Genomic DNA, 17046 nt, shown 5'->3' on the forward strand with positions numbered 1-17046 from the left:
TCTTTGTATCTCAATATCCCTATAAGGTGGTCAACAATGCATGCATGCATGCTCACTCATTTCAGTTGTGTCTGACTTTTTGTGACCCCATAGACTGTAGCCCACCAGGCTCTTCTGTCCACGGGATTCTCCAGGCAAGAACACTGGAGTGGGTTGCCAGGACCTCCTCCAGGGGATCTTCCCAACCCAGGGATCAAACCCATGTCCCTTATGTCTCCTGCATTGGCACACAGGTTACCACCAGCAGTACCTGGAAAGCCCACACAATACAGATTATTAATTACCCTTGTTGTATAAATTGAGAGGAGTTAAGTGATTTGTACGTCATACATTAAGTAGCAAAACTAGAACTTGAAGCCAATGACTTACGTATTCTTAGAAAATTATTGCCTAGTAAAACTTTGCTTTTTATGAACACATTCCATATGAGAAGATAACTCAAACCAAATCTAGCAAATTGTTTTTTCAATTAACAACAGCATAAAATCAACCAAACTTTTAACTCCCAACCCAGTTTTAAGCACCTCTGTCCAATTCAAGAAGCAACTTGCTAACAGACTCCCAGTCTTAATCACCTTTATATCTCACCTAGCACCCTCACTCCCTGCTCCAACTCATGTTGAATGCAGACCTGGACAGGTAAAAATTAAAGAACTGATTTCTAGGTATATAAAAATGAGAGTTTACAGACTAGATAGATATGGTAAAATGTAACCTACTTTTCAGTTAGTCTTTGCTAAAATATTTGGGGAGATGGGCTTAGATCAGCTTCTTCTTGCTTGTTTGTACACTTTCACATTCATTTCATTGTGAAACTGCCACTACAAGGTACTTTTAATTTTGTCAGGAAATGGTAACTGAAGCTTCTACTTACCTGTTTCATGCCACCAAACGAAGAGTTTATTTCAGGAATGTAAGCATTTTAATTCCAATGACGTGGAAGTCAAAATCTGAGTACTTAATGCCAAAACAAGAATCATATGACCAGGTAGGGTATTTTATCTAGCTCCTAAATTGTTTCTTCTTGCTGTGATTTTTAGAAATTAATGCTCATAATTTTGAGTAATTATTAATGACTACTTTAGTATTTAATTTAGTAATATTAATGTTCTAAATTTAGATGAAAATTTCCTTGTTTCTATTGCTCATGAGATCTGTTTTGGTTTGTTTATTCTGCCTTTTAGGCAGAAGTCATAGTTGCTAATCCTTACCTAAAACATGGAGATGATCCCTATACACTTCAATATGGAAGATGTGGAGAAAAAGGACAATATATACATTTTACTCCAAACTTCTTGCTGACTAATAATTTGCCTATCTATGGGTCCCGAGGTAAGGATATTTATTTCATACTTCTGTTTTTATTTTCACTGGAAACAAATATAACACTGTGATTGATGGTATTTTTTTAATTTTTAAAGGAAAAAATAAGTATTAATATTTTTGTTCAGAAAGTTACTAGTTATGTTCAACCTAACTACATTTCTTTTTGTACGTGTGTTTAATAATAAAGTTAGCCATTTACTGATACTAACTGATTTAACTTCTTTGGTCTAATGAAAGTTGTCAATTTCTAGATTTCCTTGACTCAGTTAGATTGATGATGTGGAGAAGGGAGACTTAAAATATAAGGAAACCCTATTTATATACAAGTTTCCCTCACTATTCAAAAGAAGTGTTTCTATCATAAGTCAGAATGATGTACAAGAAGCAATTACCTTAGGACACATCTTGCTAACAGATACACAAAATATGTTGAGATGAATCACAGATTGCTCACAGACACATTTCAAATCTATGAGGCTTGATGCCAAGCACAGTTGCTAGGGAAGGAGCTTGGTGCTGCCACTTTTCCTGCTCTGGGTGTGTGCTGTCCGTAAAACAGTTGGCTGCAAAACAAATGCCTAATGCTACCTTTGCTTTTCACCTTTTTTCATAAAAGCAAAATCCTCTTCAAATTTCTTTCTGTTAGTGAAAACAGGTACTGAGGTGGGTCTTTCATAAAAATGAAGTGGTGTATAATGAATTTTCAAAAAGCAGGGATACTTCTGTTGTAAACATAAATTTTAAAGCGGCAATATTCTCTCATAGGCAGAGCATTTGTCCATGAGTGGGCCCATCTCCGATGGGGAATATTTGATGAGTATAACGGGGACCAGCCATTCTATATCTCCAGAAGGAACACTATTGAAGCAACAAGGTATCATTCTATTGAATAAATCTGTTTTCAAATGTTTTCACTTATGAATTTTTAATTTTCTATACTAAGCAAACAAAGACTATCTCTGTGGTTGAGTGCTCACACACTCAACTGCAATATTCAACCTGCCCCATTATATATCTAACAATTTCTGAGTATTACATTTTGGAAGCACGATCAATCAAAATTTGGGAATAATTTCAATATTCATGGGGTTGTATTAAAAATATGTTGTTCTCAGAGGAAAGAGTTGGAGAAGGCAATGGCAACCCACTCCAGTACTCTTGCCTGGAAAATCCCATGGACAGAGGAGCCTGGTAGGCTGCAGTCCATGGGGTCGCTAAGAGTCGGACACGACTGAGCGACTTCACTTTCACTGTTCACTTTCATGCATTGGAGGAGGAAATGGCAACCCTCTCCAGTGTTCTTGCCTGGAGAATCCCAGGGATGGCGGGGCCTGGTGGGCTGCCATCTGTGGGGTCACACAGAGTCGGACATGACTGAAGCGACTTAGCAGCAGCAGCAGCAGAGGAGAGAGAAAGAAAAAGGTTGTAATCTAAACCTTAAGATATCTGAGAATTAGAGCTCAAGTTCCTACCCAATCTTTTATTCCATGTGGTTCAAAGCTTTTTAAGGTCAATCTGTTTCACTGAAATCATTTAAACTGTTAGAGTCTCATGTTAAGTATATTCTATTTTTCATTTAATCTTGAGCTTAAAGAAAAGAAGTACTTTTCTTAAAAATAAGTGAAATTTTTGATTTTTTAAAGAATAGGTAGACTTAGCTCTTATTTATGAATAGATGAGATATTTAAATTAAAACTATCAAATACATGGAATAGTTAATGAGTATTAAAGAACAACAGAAATTAGTGTAATTAAAACTGCTTTGGAATAAAAAAACATATTAGAGAAAAGAGGTGTGGTAGAAAAATGCCTTTGTATTGTTCGCTTTATGTCTACTAAGCTGCTAGAATCTTTCACAGAGACTAGGGTTTCAACCCAGGAAACACTCTCTCCTCTTCTCATGCAACAACCCCTCCCAGCACCACCTCCCGTATTCAGATAATGCTTGTTAGTCCTTCCAGTCTCAAATTAAATGCTTTCCCCCAAGTGTCTTTCCTCTCCCTCCATTTGTGATATCCTTGAGGCTGTTCCCAAAGCAACATGCACGGGCTGCTCTCACCTGCGTGTGTGTGTGTGTGTGTGTGTGTGCGCTCAGGCACTCATTCGTGTCTCTTTGTGACTCCATGGACTGCAGTCCACCAGGCTCCTCTGTCCATGGAATTTTCTAGGCAAGAATACTGGAGTGGGTTGCCATTTAATCCTTGAGGGTACTTCTCTCACAGTGGGCAATAATTTTCTGTATCATTTTATTTTCTCCACTAGACTTTAAGATCCTTGAGGACTGATTTTTTTAATCTCCTAGCCTTGTACATGGCATAAAGTAAAAATTAAACAAAGAATCTATCAAACAACTACTTTTTAAAAGTTAATGAAAAATAAATCAGGTTCCTTATCAGTCATAAAGATATATAGTAAAAACAAGTATTGAAAATAACACTGAGTTCCTACTGTGAGCCAGGCACTTTGTTGGAGGCAGTGTAAGTTTAATTTTCAGGCTTACTCTAGAGCAAACCTTCTGGGAAAATATGACTAATTATTTCTTTTAATCCTTGAAATACAAATAAATTTATTTAAATGGATTAATGGAATGAAGTTTAATATTAACACAGAATGGGATAAATCCTGCAAATAAACAAGAACTCTTCAGAATCTTTTACCCATACCCTACTCCACCTCATTCTCTGCCAGGGATTTGACAATTCTCTTACTTATAAAGACCAAAAGGTTTGAACACACAAGCATTTCTATACAGGGTTTATTTTTATTTCTTAATTCAGTCTAGCTCAATAAAATGTAAAATGTAAACACAAAAACCACACATGGTTTTTTATGTATGATATATACATCTATGTATATATGTATACATCTATTTAGCAATATGGGCTTCTCTGGTAGCTCAGCTGGTAAAGAATCTGCCTGTAATGCATAAGACTCTGGTTCGATTCCTGGATCAGAAAGACCCCCTGGAAAAGGGATAGGCTACCCACTCCAATATTCCTGGGCTTACCTGGTGGCTCAGATAGTAAAGAATCTGCCTGCAATGCGGGAGACAGGGTTCAATCCCTGGGTTGGGAAGACCCCTTGGAGGAGGGTATGGCAACCCACTCCAGTAGTCTTGCCTGGAGAATCTCATGGACAGAAGAGCCTGGAGGGCTACAGGCCACAGGGTTGCAAAGAGTCAGACACAACTGAACGACTAAGCACAGCACAACACATACAGCAATATCAGTTCAGATGGGTTGTGTCCGACTCTTCGCAACCCCATGGACGGCATCACGCCAGAATTCCCTGTCCATCACCAACTCCCAGAGCTTACTCAAACTCATGTCCATCAAGTCGGTGATGCCATCCAACCATCTCATCCTCTGTTGTCCCCGTCTCCTCCCACCTTCAATCTTTCCCAGCATCAGGGTCTTTTCAAATGAATCAGTTCTTCGCATCAGGTGGCCAAAGTATAGGAGTTTCAGCTTCAGCATCAGTCCTTCCAATGAATATTCAGGACTGATTTCCTTTAGGATTAACTGGTTTGATCTCCTTACAGTCCAAGGGACTCTCAAGAGTCTTCTCCAACACCACAGTTCAAAAGCATCAACTCTTCAGAGCTCAGCTTTCTTTATAGTCCAACTCTCACATCCATACATGACTACTGGAAAAACCATAGCTTTGATTAGATGGACCTTTGTCAGCAAAGAAATACCTCTGCTTTTGAATATGTTCTCTAGGTTGGTCATAGCTTTTCCTCCAAGGAGTAAGCGTCTTTTAATTTCATGGCTGCAGTCACCATCTGCAGTGATTTTGGACCCCAAAGAAATAAAGTCTCTTACTGTTTCCATTGTTTCCCCATCTACTTGCCATGGAGTGATGGGACCAGATGCCATGATCTTAGTTTTCTGAATGTTGAGCTTTAAGCCAACTTTTTTCACTCTCCTCTTTCAATTTCATCAAGAGGCTCTTTATACACACACACACACATGTGTGCAAGTATATATGTATACGTGTACCATGAGTAGGAAAGAGGGTTTTAAGCATAATGTTGACTCTCCCCTCCCCACTGGGAAGCAACTCCTCTGTATCTTTTAACTCAATTAATGTTCACAACATCCCTGTGAGGAATTATCATCTTTAGCTCAAAGTCACAAGGAGCTAATAGATATGTTGATCACTTTAATGAACAGTGAATATTAATACATATGAATTAACATCGTTGTTCTTATTGAAGTTGATGGTGAGTAGGGGTATGACACTGTGCCTACTTTTGTCAAAATGGAATTTGGTACATGGTCCATAGCAATTATCACTGAGGGAATGATTTTAGGATGTTAATATCTATTTATAATTTCTCTGGCCTTCATATATAAATGTAATCTAATTCTTTCACCATAGATGTTCAACTCATATTACTGGTACTAATGTGATTGTCAAATGCCAGGGAGGCAGCTGTATAACAAGGCCATGCAGACGTGACTCACAGACAGGGCTGTATGAGGCAAAATGTACATTCATCCCAGAAAAATCCCAGACTGCAAGGGAGTCCATCATGTTTATGCAAAGTCTCCATTCTGTAAGTACCTCCTTTTTCTAGTCTTACAAAGGAAGCCTTTGGAAAAAATTAATTAGGGAAGCTGAATTTTCTACTGTGAAATTATACATACCAATAGAAGTAAGGAAAATTACTAAGACAGTTAACTAACAGTCATTTTATCCAGTCTTGTGTCACCAGTCCTGTCAGAATATATCTGGAAATTATCCCATACTTTATTACTAACCTGTCTTTTTTTCTTCAGAGGTAAAACTGTACCCTCCTCATTGGTATCACAGAATTTCTTATAGCATCCCTTCCCTCATTTGACTTCTGTATTGTCTAGAACTACAACCTTAATTATTTCCTTTAAGTGTTATTCATACTACGTTTCCAAAGCAAATCATTCTGTAGCTTCAGAAAGTACTGACAGTCTCTGCTTTCCATTACGTTCATACTAAAGCACACTATACTTGGCAAAATGATATTGTGAACACATAAATGGCTCTGTCTCTACAGAACAACAAACTGCTTAATCTGAAATTTCATTCTCTAGTTTTTTAAATGGGAATTTAAAAATACTTTACAGTATTATTGTTGTTAGTTTTATAAGAGCTAATATAAATAAAGTATGACAACAGTGCTTAGCACAAGGTGAGTACAAAGTAAACTTAATTTTTTTAATTTTTTAAAATTACAAAATATTTGGATAATAGGAAATTGTCTCTTTCCCTGGATAAATTCAGCTTAATTAATGTAAGCATATTATAGTTAACTCAATGAAAGTTTCCAAACATTAAAAATAGACTTTTAAATATGAAACATATGAAAGTTTTCAAAAACATCAAATCAAAATAAAGAATACTATCTCTAGATAGTAAACTAACAATTAAAAGAAGCAAATTTTCATGTACCAAATTACTAGTAACATAGACTTTATGGGTAGAGGTTTGTAAAAGCCTATCATTTCCAGTAAGCTTTAAAATTGCTTTGAAGTCTAGGGCATTAATAATGAAAGACTTGAGTAAAAATATAGACTTGATAAATTCTTCTAAAACTCCTAAATGAATCCAGTAAGATTTTTAAGTAAAAATTGTTTTCCAGCCTAATAAAGCTCCCTCCTGGGAATATCTGAAGCATGAGTCTAGAAATCTCACTTTAACCTGCTGCAAGTAGATCCACAAAGGTAGCCAAAGAATTCAGCATCCAAATAGATATTAGATCATGTGACACAAGAAGATAATTGGAACATATACTGTCTGTACCAAATTATAAATTCTGAAAGCATCTGCCTATTAAGAGATAACTGATGCTGCCTATCATAAAATAAACAATAATGAAGAAGGAAAATCATGTAGCTGAAATATGGAGGGCAATTTATATAAGATATGGCTCAGAGATAAATACTGTACTTTAACTATAATATCTTGTGCATAACACTACCTTCTAATTATTATAACATAGACTAAATACATACCTTCTAATTATTATCACATAGACTAAATACATTGTATGACTGTACCCAAGGCATAAGCTCAGACCCAGGAGAAATACGCTCTGAAATAATGAATATTCAAGTCCATGATTTTCTTCCTTTAAACTTCATTATTTCCACTTCATGTCCAGCACTGTATTAGGAGCAGAAAAAATACACAAATAATTAAAAAGAACTGTTTTTGAGGAACTCAATTTAGTGAGGCTGGTAGATATAAGAAAAATAAATAAGAATACAAAGTAGGAAGAAATAGAAACCAAGTATTGTGGGAGTACAGAAAATGTCTCAAACTAGAGGTCAGAAAACAGATTCTAAAAGAAATGAGCTTTGAGTTGGGATTTGGAAAAAAAATTAGTATGAACTTGCTAAAGCAGGAAGAGGAAGTGTATTCTAGGCAAAGAAACAGGTTTACAAAAACAAAGATGGAAAAATACAACGATGCCACACATGACTGCACAAGTTGAGCACTGCCCAAATTATCTGCAGCATGGTCACTAAAATTTTAATGTTTATTAGAACAATTTTAAAGTTATTGTTGTTGTTCAGTCACTAAGATGTGCCCAACTCTTTGCAACCCCATGAACTGCAGCACGCCAGGCTTCCCTGTCCTTCACCACCTCCCAGATTTTGCTCAAACTCATGTTCATTGACTCAATGATGCCATCCAACCATCTCATCTGCTGTTGCCCCCTTCACCTCCTGCCTTCAATCTTTCCCAGCATCAGGGTCTTTTTCAGTGAGTCAGTCCTTCGTATCAGGTGGCCAAAGTACTGGTGCTTCAGCATCAGCATCAGCATCAGTCCTTCCAATGAATATTCAGGGTTGGTTTCCTTTAGGATTGACCACTTTAATCTCCTTGCTGTCCAAGTGACTCTCAAGAATGTTCTCCAACACCACAGTTCAAAAGCATCAATTCTTTGGCACTCAGCCTTCTTTATAGTCCAACTCTCACATCCATACATGACTACTGGAAAAACCATAGCCTTGACTAGATGGACCTTTGTTGGCAAAGTAATGGCTCTACTTTTTAATATGCTGTCTATAATGGCACCCCACTCCAGTATTCTTGCCTGGAAAATCCCATGGACAGAGGAGCCTGGAAGGCTGCAGTCCATGGGGTCACTGAGGGTCGGACACGACTGAGCGACTTCACTTTCACTTTTCACTTTCATGCATTGGAGAAGGAAATGGCAACCCACTCCAGTGTTCTTGCCTGGAGAATCCCAGGGATGGCAGAGCCTGGTGGACTGCCGTCTATGGGGTCGCACAGAGTCAGACACAACTGAAGCGACTTAGCAGCAGCAGCAGCCTTCTGTATGGTCCAACTCTCACATCCATACATGACTACTGGATAGAAATAAAAAGAACTTGAGAAAGGGGCACCTTTCTATAATTTGCATAAATTTCCTGTTCTCTTTTTCCATTTGTATTAGTGAGAACCTTATAAAAGCTTCTGGCATACTCTAAAGAACAGGAGAAAGTTCAGTGTCCTATAAGCAAAATATACACGGTAAGGAAGAAACATGGAATGAGACTGAAACACAAAATTGGAAGCTACAAACCTAAGGTGTTCAGATTTTTATTTTATCAACCTCAGGCTTGTAATGTAACCAGCTAATTCCTTCAGGACAATTCTTCTGTCTGTGAAAAATAAAAGGGAGTGAGATAGTGGAGGTAGGCAGACCAATTGGAAGGACATGAAAACAGGCAGACAAGAGACCTGAAGGTCACAAATTAAGGCAGTGACAGTAGTAAAAGGAGTCATGTTTCATATGCATTTCATAACATCAAGATGATTGTAAATCACTGCTTTGACTGAAAACTATACTTTTCTTCCATCCAATATATCCCCTTCTAAGAAATATCAGTCAGAAACATAAGAGAAGGAAAAGAAACTCTTACAACTTGAATAAAAGTTATGCAGGTTTAATAATTTAGTTCTAAACCTGAATTTATAGCCAGAGATTTATATGAGGGCATTTAAAAAAAATAAAATGACACAAAGCTGAGGCTTTACTGTAAGACAAATTCTCTCCTAATGCTATACTAGTTTATCCAGTGTTTCTCCAACTTGTTAAATTTTCAAAACTTGGAGGATTTTAATAGGTTCTATAGTAATGGACGGAGAAGGCAATGGCACCCCACTCCAGTACTCTTGCCTGGAAAATCCCATGGATGGAGGAGCCTGGTGGGCTGCAGTCCATGGGGTCCCTAAGAGTCTGACATGACTGAGCAACTTCACTTTCACTTTTCACTTGCATGCATTGGAGAAGGAAATGGCAACCCACTCCAGTGTTCTTCCCTGGAGAATCCCAGGGACGGGGGAGCCTGGTGGGCTGCCGTCTATGGGGTCGCGCAGAGTTGGACACGACTGAAGCGACTTAGCAGCAGCAGCAGCATAGTAATGGAACATCATTTGGCAGAATTACTGGACATGACTCACCAGTTCAGTTCAGTTCAGTGGCTCAGTCGTGTACGACTCTTTGTGACCCAATGCACTGCAGCACACCAGGCTTCCCTGTCCATCACCAACTCCCGGAGCTTACTCAAACTCATGTCCATCAAGTCTCTGATGCCATCCAACCATCGCATCCTCTGTCATCCCCTTCTCCTCCCGCCTCCAATCTTTCCCAGCAACAGGGTCTTTTCAAATGAGTCAGTTCTTTACATTAGGTGGCCAAAGTATTGAAGTTTCTGCTTCAGCATCAGTCCTTCCAATGAATATTCAGGACTGATTTCCTTTAGGATGGATAGGTTGGATCTCCTTGCAGTCCAAGAGACTCTCAAGAGCCTTCTCCAACACCACAATTCAAAAGCATCAATTCTTCGGCGCTCAGCTTTCTGATAGTCCAGCTATCACATACATACATAACTACTGGAAAAACCATAGCTTTGACTAGACAGACCTTTGTCAGCAAAGTAATGTCTCTGCTTTTTAATATGCTGTCTAGGTTGGTCCAAGGAGTTAGTGTCTTTTAATTTCATGGCTGCAATCACCATCTGTAGCGATTTTGGAGCTCCCCCCAAAAAAGTCAGCCATTCTTTTCACTGTTTCCCCATCTATTTGCCATGAAGTGATGGGAACAGATGCCATGATCTTAGTTTTTTCAATGTTGAGTTTTAAGCCAGCTTTTTCACTCTCCTCTTTCATTTTCATCAAGAGGCTCTTTAGTTCTTCTTCACTTTCTGCCATCAGGGTGGAGTCAATCTGCATATCTGAGGTTATTGATATTTCTCCTAGCAATCTTGATTCTAGCTTGTGTCTCATCCAACCCAGCGTTTCTCATGATGTACTTTGCATATAATTAAGCAGGGTGACAATATACAGCTTTGACATACTCCTTTCCCGATTTGGAACCAGTCTGTTGTTCCATGTCCAGTTCTACCTGTTGCTTCTTGATCTGCATACAGATTTCTCAGGAGGCAGGTCAGGTGGTCTGGTATTCCCATCTCTTTCAGAATTTTCCACAGTTTATTGTGATCCACACAGTCAAAGGCTTTGACATAGTCAATAAAGCAGAAATAGATGTTTTTCTGGAACTCTCTTGCTTTTTCCATGATCCAGCGGATGTTGGCAATTTGATCTCTGGTTCCTCTGCCTTTTCTAAAACCAGCTTGAACATCTGAAGTTCACGGTTCACGTACTGCTGAAGCCTGGCTTGGAGAATTTTCAGCATTACTTTACTAGCGTGGGAGACGAGTGCAATTGTGCAGTAGTTTGAGCATTCTTTGGCATTGCCTTTCTTTGGGATTGGAATGAAAACTGACTTTTTCCAGTCCTGTGGCCACTGTTGAGTTTTCCAAATTTGCTGGCATATTGCATGCAGCACTTTTCACAGCATCATCTTTTAGGATTTGAAACAGCTCAACTGCAATTCTATCACCTCCACTAGCTTTGTTCGTAGTGATGCTTCCTAAGGAGGCATCACATTTCTTTTCTTTCTTCCCACATTGTCATTACTTTTTCAGGAGTATTATTTATTTCTGAGTTCACAGAGCCAGTAACATTCAGAGTAACAATGTAACAATGTTACATATTTGTTTTCAAGTTTTCCAATAAATTATAAAGAGATAGCAAATACTTAGGCAATTAAAGAAGGCTATTTTCTTTAGCCTACTCTTAGGGGTCAGCTAGAAATTACTACAAATCCTACCCCTTTTTCCATTAAACTTATTTCAAAGCTTGAATTCCCCAAGAGTCTACAAGGGAAAGTAAGAAGTTAACTTAAGCAGTTAAGATGATGTAAGCCACCATCATCCCCCAAGGACTTCCCTGGTAACTCAGATGGTGAAGAATATGCCTGCAATGCAGAAGACCTGGGTTCGATCTCTGAGTCAGAAAGATTCCCTGGAGAAGGGAATGGCTACCCATTCCAGTATTCTTGCCTGGAGAATTCCATGGACAGAGGATTCTGGCAGGCTATAGTCCATGGGGTCACAAAGAGTCAGACACCCATAACTAAAAAAATTACCAAATAATTTTCCAGCGCATATGATTTTACTTTGCTTTTTCTCCACTAAAGTATGCAAAACAGATGTGAGAATGTTAGATTATGAAATAATTGTTAATTAGCAGGAGATAAAATCTGTGAAGGATGTATAACACAGCCAGCTGTATATCTGGAAAGGGACGTAATGCATCAGTTACTGTATAATTGTCTTTCAATTGATTTTTTTCCAGGTGACTGAATTTTGTACAGAAAAAACACACAATGTGGAAGCTCCAAACCTACAAAACAAAATGTGCAATGGCAAAAGCACATGGGATGTAATCATGAACTCTACTGACTTTCAAAATACATCTCCCATGACAGAAATGAATCCACCGACTCAACCTACATTTTCATTGCTCAAGTCCAAACAGCGAGTAGTTTGTTTGGTACTTGATAAATCTGGAAGCATGTCTTCAGTAAGATTTTTTTTTTTTAGCTCTTTTAAATTAGATATTTAAGCTAATAGATGTATAATTTAATCTTAGGTTTAGTTTTACTAAGCTAACTAAAATTTATTATTCTAATAAATTTTAATCAATGATTTTGTATGGACAAGCACTAGAAGATAATATACTAAAATAAAAGTAATTTTTATATTAAGGTTATTGGATTATGGATGACATTTATTCTTTTAACTTTTAGTTCTAACAAACAAGAAATAATATAACTGAACAAAAAGAAAAAATGAAAATCACTCATGATTCCACCACTGAGCATAATACTTTGTTTCTGTGTATGCACTTGTATTTCCTTCTCAAAACTGTGATTATCTTACATAATATTTCATAATATGATTTTTTACTTACTATACCTTAAACACTCCCCAGGGGAAAAAATTATTCCATGAGACATATTTTAATGATTGTATCATATGCACAAACTATAATTTAGTCAAATAACAAATGTCATTAATGGACATTTTGATGATTTTCAACTTATCAAAAATTACACTGCAACAAACATTTTTGTGTGCATTTTAAATTATTTCCTTATTGTTAAAGAAGACAGTATACATTTTCAGGGCTTTCCCAAGTATGACATGACTGACTTTTTAAGTTTTTCTTTAATATTTCTTTTTAATATAATGAAGTTAAATGCTAAAATACAGTAATCAATTATTACCATGCTCTCTGGCCATGAACTTTGTTTTCACCAGTCTGTCAAGATTGGAGGAAACTCCGGGATTGTTCAGACATGCCACAATAATTGATTCAGTGATTACTGGAATTATTTAATCCCTTTAGTTTAAATTATAAGAATTTGTCAGGGATATTAAAACAAATAGGGGCTTCCCTGGTGGCTCAGAGGTTAAAGCACCTGCCTGCAATGCAATGCAGGAGACCCAGGTTCGATCCCTGGGTTGGGAAGATCCCCTGGAGAAGGAAATGGCAACCCACTCCAGTATTCTTGCCTGGAGAATCCCATGGAGGGAAGAGCCTGGTAGGCTACAGTCCACGGGGTCGCAAAGAGTCAGACACAACTGAGCGACTTCATTTTCACTTTCTTTTCTTACAGGAAGACCGTCTCTTTCGAATGAATCAAGCAGCAGAATTATTCTTGATTCAAATTATTGAAAAGGGATCCTTGGTTGGGATGGTTACATTTGACAGTGTTGCTGAAATCCGAAATAATCTAACAAAAATAACTGATGATAATGTTTATGAAAATATCACTGCAAATCTGCCTCAAGAAGCTAATGGTGGAACTTCAATTTGTAGGGGGCTCAAAGCAGGATTTCAGGTAAAATAAAAATGCTTTTATAAGTATCATTTGCATTTATTATTACTTTTAATATTGTCCAGCTCTCTTACAAGGGTCATGAGCATAGAGGTCTCTCATTTAAATAATTTTTTTTCAATAGTAAAAGACATTTATCTGTTTACACAATCAATAGCCAGACAAAAAATAAAAGATAATTATAATTGCAGGCCATAATCGGGACATGATTAAACTAACAATATAAAGTAATTACATACAGTTTGGGGGGGTCAAGCAGAGTGATGTGCTGTGGAAGTACCTACATGCACATGTTTTTATCTGCCCAGCCAGTCTACATCTTTTAGTTGATGCATTTAATCCATTTACATTTAAGGTAATTATGGATATGTACGGGCTTCCCTTGTGGCTCAGCTGGTAAAGAGTCCGCCTGCAGTGCAGGAGACCTGGGTTGGATCTCTGGGTTGGGAAGATTCCCTGGAGAAGGGAAAGGCTACCCACTCCAGTATTCTGGCCTAGAGAATTCCACGGACTGTATAGTCCATGGGGTTGCAAAGAGTCGGACACGACTGGGCAACTTTCACTTTCACTTTCATATGGTCCTATTACCATTTTCTTAATTATTTTGGGTTTATTTTTTGTAGGTCTTTTCCTTGTCTTGTTTTCTGCCTACAAGTTCCTTTAGCATTTGTTGTAAAGCTGGTTTGGTGGCACTGAATATTCTCAACTTTTGCTTATCTGGAAAGCTTTTGTTTTCTCCATCAAATCTGAATGAGAGCCTTGTTATGTACAATATTCTTGGATGTAGATTCTTCCCTTTCATCACTTTAAATATATCATGTCATTCCCTTCTGGTTTGTAGAGTTACTATTGAGAAATCAGCTGATAACCTGATGGGAGTTCTCTTGTATGTTATTGGTCATTTTTCCTTGTTGTTTTAAATATTCTACCTTGTTTTTAATTTTTGTCAGTTTGATTACTATGTGTTTCAGTGTGTTCCTCCTTGGGTTTATCCTGCCTGGGACTCTCTGTGCTTTCTGGACTTGGTTGACTATTTCCATTCTCATGTTAGGGAAGTTTCAGTTATTATCTCTTCAAATATTTTCTCAGGTCCTTCCTCTCTCTCTTCTACTTCTGGGACCCTCAAAATGTGAATGTTGGTGTGTTTAATGCTATCCCAGGGGTCTCTTAGGCTATCTTCTTTTTTTTCATTCTTTTTTATATATTCTGTTCTATGGGAGTGATTTCCACCATTCTGTCCTCCAGGTCATTTATCCGTTCTCCTGCCTCAGTTATTCTGCTACTGACTCCTTATAGTGTATTATTCATCTCTGTTTGTTCTTTAGTTCTTATAGGTCTTTGGTAAACATTTTTTGCATCTTCACCATTGTTCCCGAGATCCTGGATCATCTTCACTTTCATTATTCTGAATTATTTTTCTGGGAGGTTGCCTATCTCCACAACATTTAGTATTTTTCTGGGGTTTTATCTTGTCCCCTCATCTGGGATATAACCTTTTGCTTTGTCATCCTGACTAACTTTCTGTAATGTGGCTTTTGTTCTAGCTGTGGGGTTGTGGTTCTTATTGCTTCTTCTGTCTTGCGTTCTGATGGAGGAGGCTAAGAGGCTTGTGTAAGCTTCCTGATGGGAGGGACTGGCAGTGGGAAAAACTGGGTCTTGCACTGGTGGGCACGGCCTTGCTCAATAAATTTCAACCCAATTATCTGCTGATGGGTAGAGTTGTGCTCCCTCTCTGTTAGTTGTTTGGCCTGAGGCAACCCAGCCTTGGGGTCTACAGGCCCTAGGGTTAATGGTGACCTCCAAGAGGGCTTATGCCAAGGGGGGATGTTGGGTATCTTTTTTTGGTGGGTTCCAGCATCTTCCTGTTGATGGCTGTTCAACAACTAGTTGAGATTTTGGTTTTCTCACAGGAGGAGATGAGCACACATCCTTCTACTCTGTCATCTTGAACTCTCATTTAAATAATTTTTAAAGACATTCTATTGCCTATTGTTCTTACTCCTAAGGTACTGCATTGCACTGAGGAGTGGTTAAAGGGAAGAAAAATTCTATGTAAACATAATCATCATGATTTTATTGAGAAAGTCTTCATTTCTTGATCATTCCAAAGTCCAAATTTCTATGAGGATAAAATAATGCTGTTAAAGGGATTTTAGAAGAGGGAGATTACTAATATTTTTATATTATGGATAAAGAAAACCCCAGTTCATCCAATTAAATTGACATTTAAAATCACAAAAATAGAGATAGTTGCTCAAGTATAGTATGAAACTCACAACACATAGGTAGAAGTTTATTGAAATAAAAATTGTGAAATCAAAAGTTGTGAGCAACTTTTTGAGCATTATATTAAACTGCCTCCAGTACTCATCTGAATCTCTTCCAACCTAAGATAGCCTCTGTTTAAGCCTATTTATATTCCTTCAGTCAAAAAAACAGAAAATTGTTTCCCTTCCCTGATCCTCTCACTGCCTCAGCTAAAAAGTAGAGATTATTACTCTCATCTGGGCCACTAGTTAATGCAAACTCCTAGATTTCCTCATGATGTTTATTTTCTGTAAAGCATATAGGTTTAAGAAAATACACAAGTTCCAGATCCAGACAAACCTGGGACTGTAATTCTATTATTCCCTAGCTAAATGACCTTGGGTGAGTTACTCAACTCAAAAAAATCTCAGTTTTCTCAATTAATGGAATATGAGAAGTAATACTTGTTGTTCTTGTTCAGTCACTAAGTCGTATCCAACTCTTTGTGACCACATGGACTGCAGCACACCAGGCTCCTCTTTCCTCTATTATCTCCCAAAGTTTGCTCAAATTCATGTCCATGAGTCAGTGGTGCTATCTAACCATCTCATCCTCTGCCACCCCCTTCTCCTTTTGCCTTCAATTTTTCCCAGCATCAAAGTGTTTTCCAATGAGTTGGCTCTTCACACCAGATGGCCAAAGTACTGGAGCTTCAGCTTCAGCATCAGTCCTTCCAGTGAATATTCAGGGTTGATTCCCTTTAGCATTGACTAATTTGATCTCCTTGCAGTCCAAGGGACACTCAGGAGTCTTCTCCAGCACCACAATTCAGAAATATCAATTCTTCAGCATTCAGCCTTCTTTATGGTCTAGCTCTCACAACTGTACATGACTACTGGAAAAACCATAACTTTGACTAGACTGATTTTTGTCAGCAAAGTGATGTCTTTGCTTTTAAATATGTTTTCTAGGTTTTTCATAGATTTCCTTTCAAGAAGTAAGCATCTTTTTATTAATCATTTATTTAAATTGGAGGATAATTACTTTACAATATTGTGGTGGTTTCTGCCTACATCGACATGAATCAGACACAGGTGCACATGTTCCCCCCATCCTGAACACTCCTCCCACCTCCCTCCCCATCCCATCCCTCTGGGTTGCCCCAGAGGCTTTGAGTACACTGCTTCATGCATCAAACTTGCACTGGTCATCTGTTTTACATATGGCAA

The 17046-nt window shown here is 37.9% G+C and overlaps 1 protein-coding gene and 1 long non-coding RNA gene across 2 annotated transcripts in view; one reads left to right on the forward strand and one right to left on the reverse strand.

Moving 5' to 3' along the window:
- The window catches only part of LOC147375717 (uncharacterized), a 284991-nt gene that overhangs the window by 210414 nt on the left and 57531 nt on the right, over window positions 1-17046 (reverse strand). The gene's annotated exons all lie outside the window — the stretch shown is intronic.
- LOC147375721 (calcium-activated chloride channel regulator 1) overlaps window positions 1-17046 on the forward strand; it is a 32576-nt gene that overhangs the window by 729 nt on the left and 14801 nt on the right. The window contains exons 2-7 of the mRNA XM_086390929.1: window positions 848-988; window positions 1185-1332; window positions 2092-2200; window positions 5710-5887; window positions 12022-12249; window positions 13349-13573. Of these exons, the coding sequence (XP_086247055.1) occupies window positions 848-988; window positions 1185-1332; window positions 2092-2200; window positions 5710-5887; window positions 12022-12249; window positions 13349-13573 (1029 nt within the window). The remainder of the gene's footprint in view (window positions 1-847; window positions 989-1184; window positions 1333-2091; window positions 2201-5709; window positions 5888-12021; window positions 12250-13348; window positions 13574-17046) is intronic.

Source organism: Bos grunniens, chromosome 3, assembly GCF_055505025.1.
Source record: "Bos grunniens cultivar Pamir isolate PY7600 chromosome 3, Bosgru_T2T1.0, whole genome shotgun sequence".
NCBI lineage: Eukaryota > Metazoa > Chordata > Mammalia > Artiodactyla > Bovidae > Bos > Bos grunniens.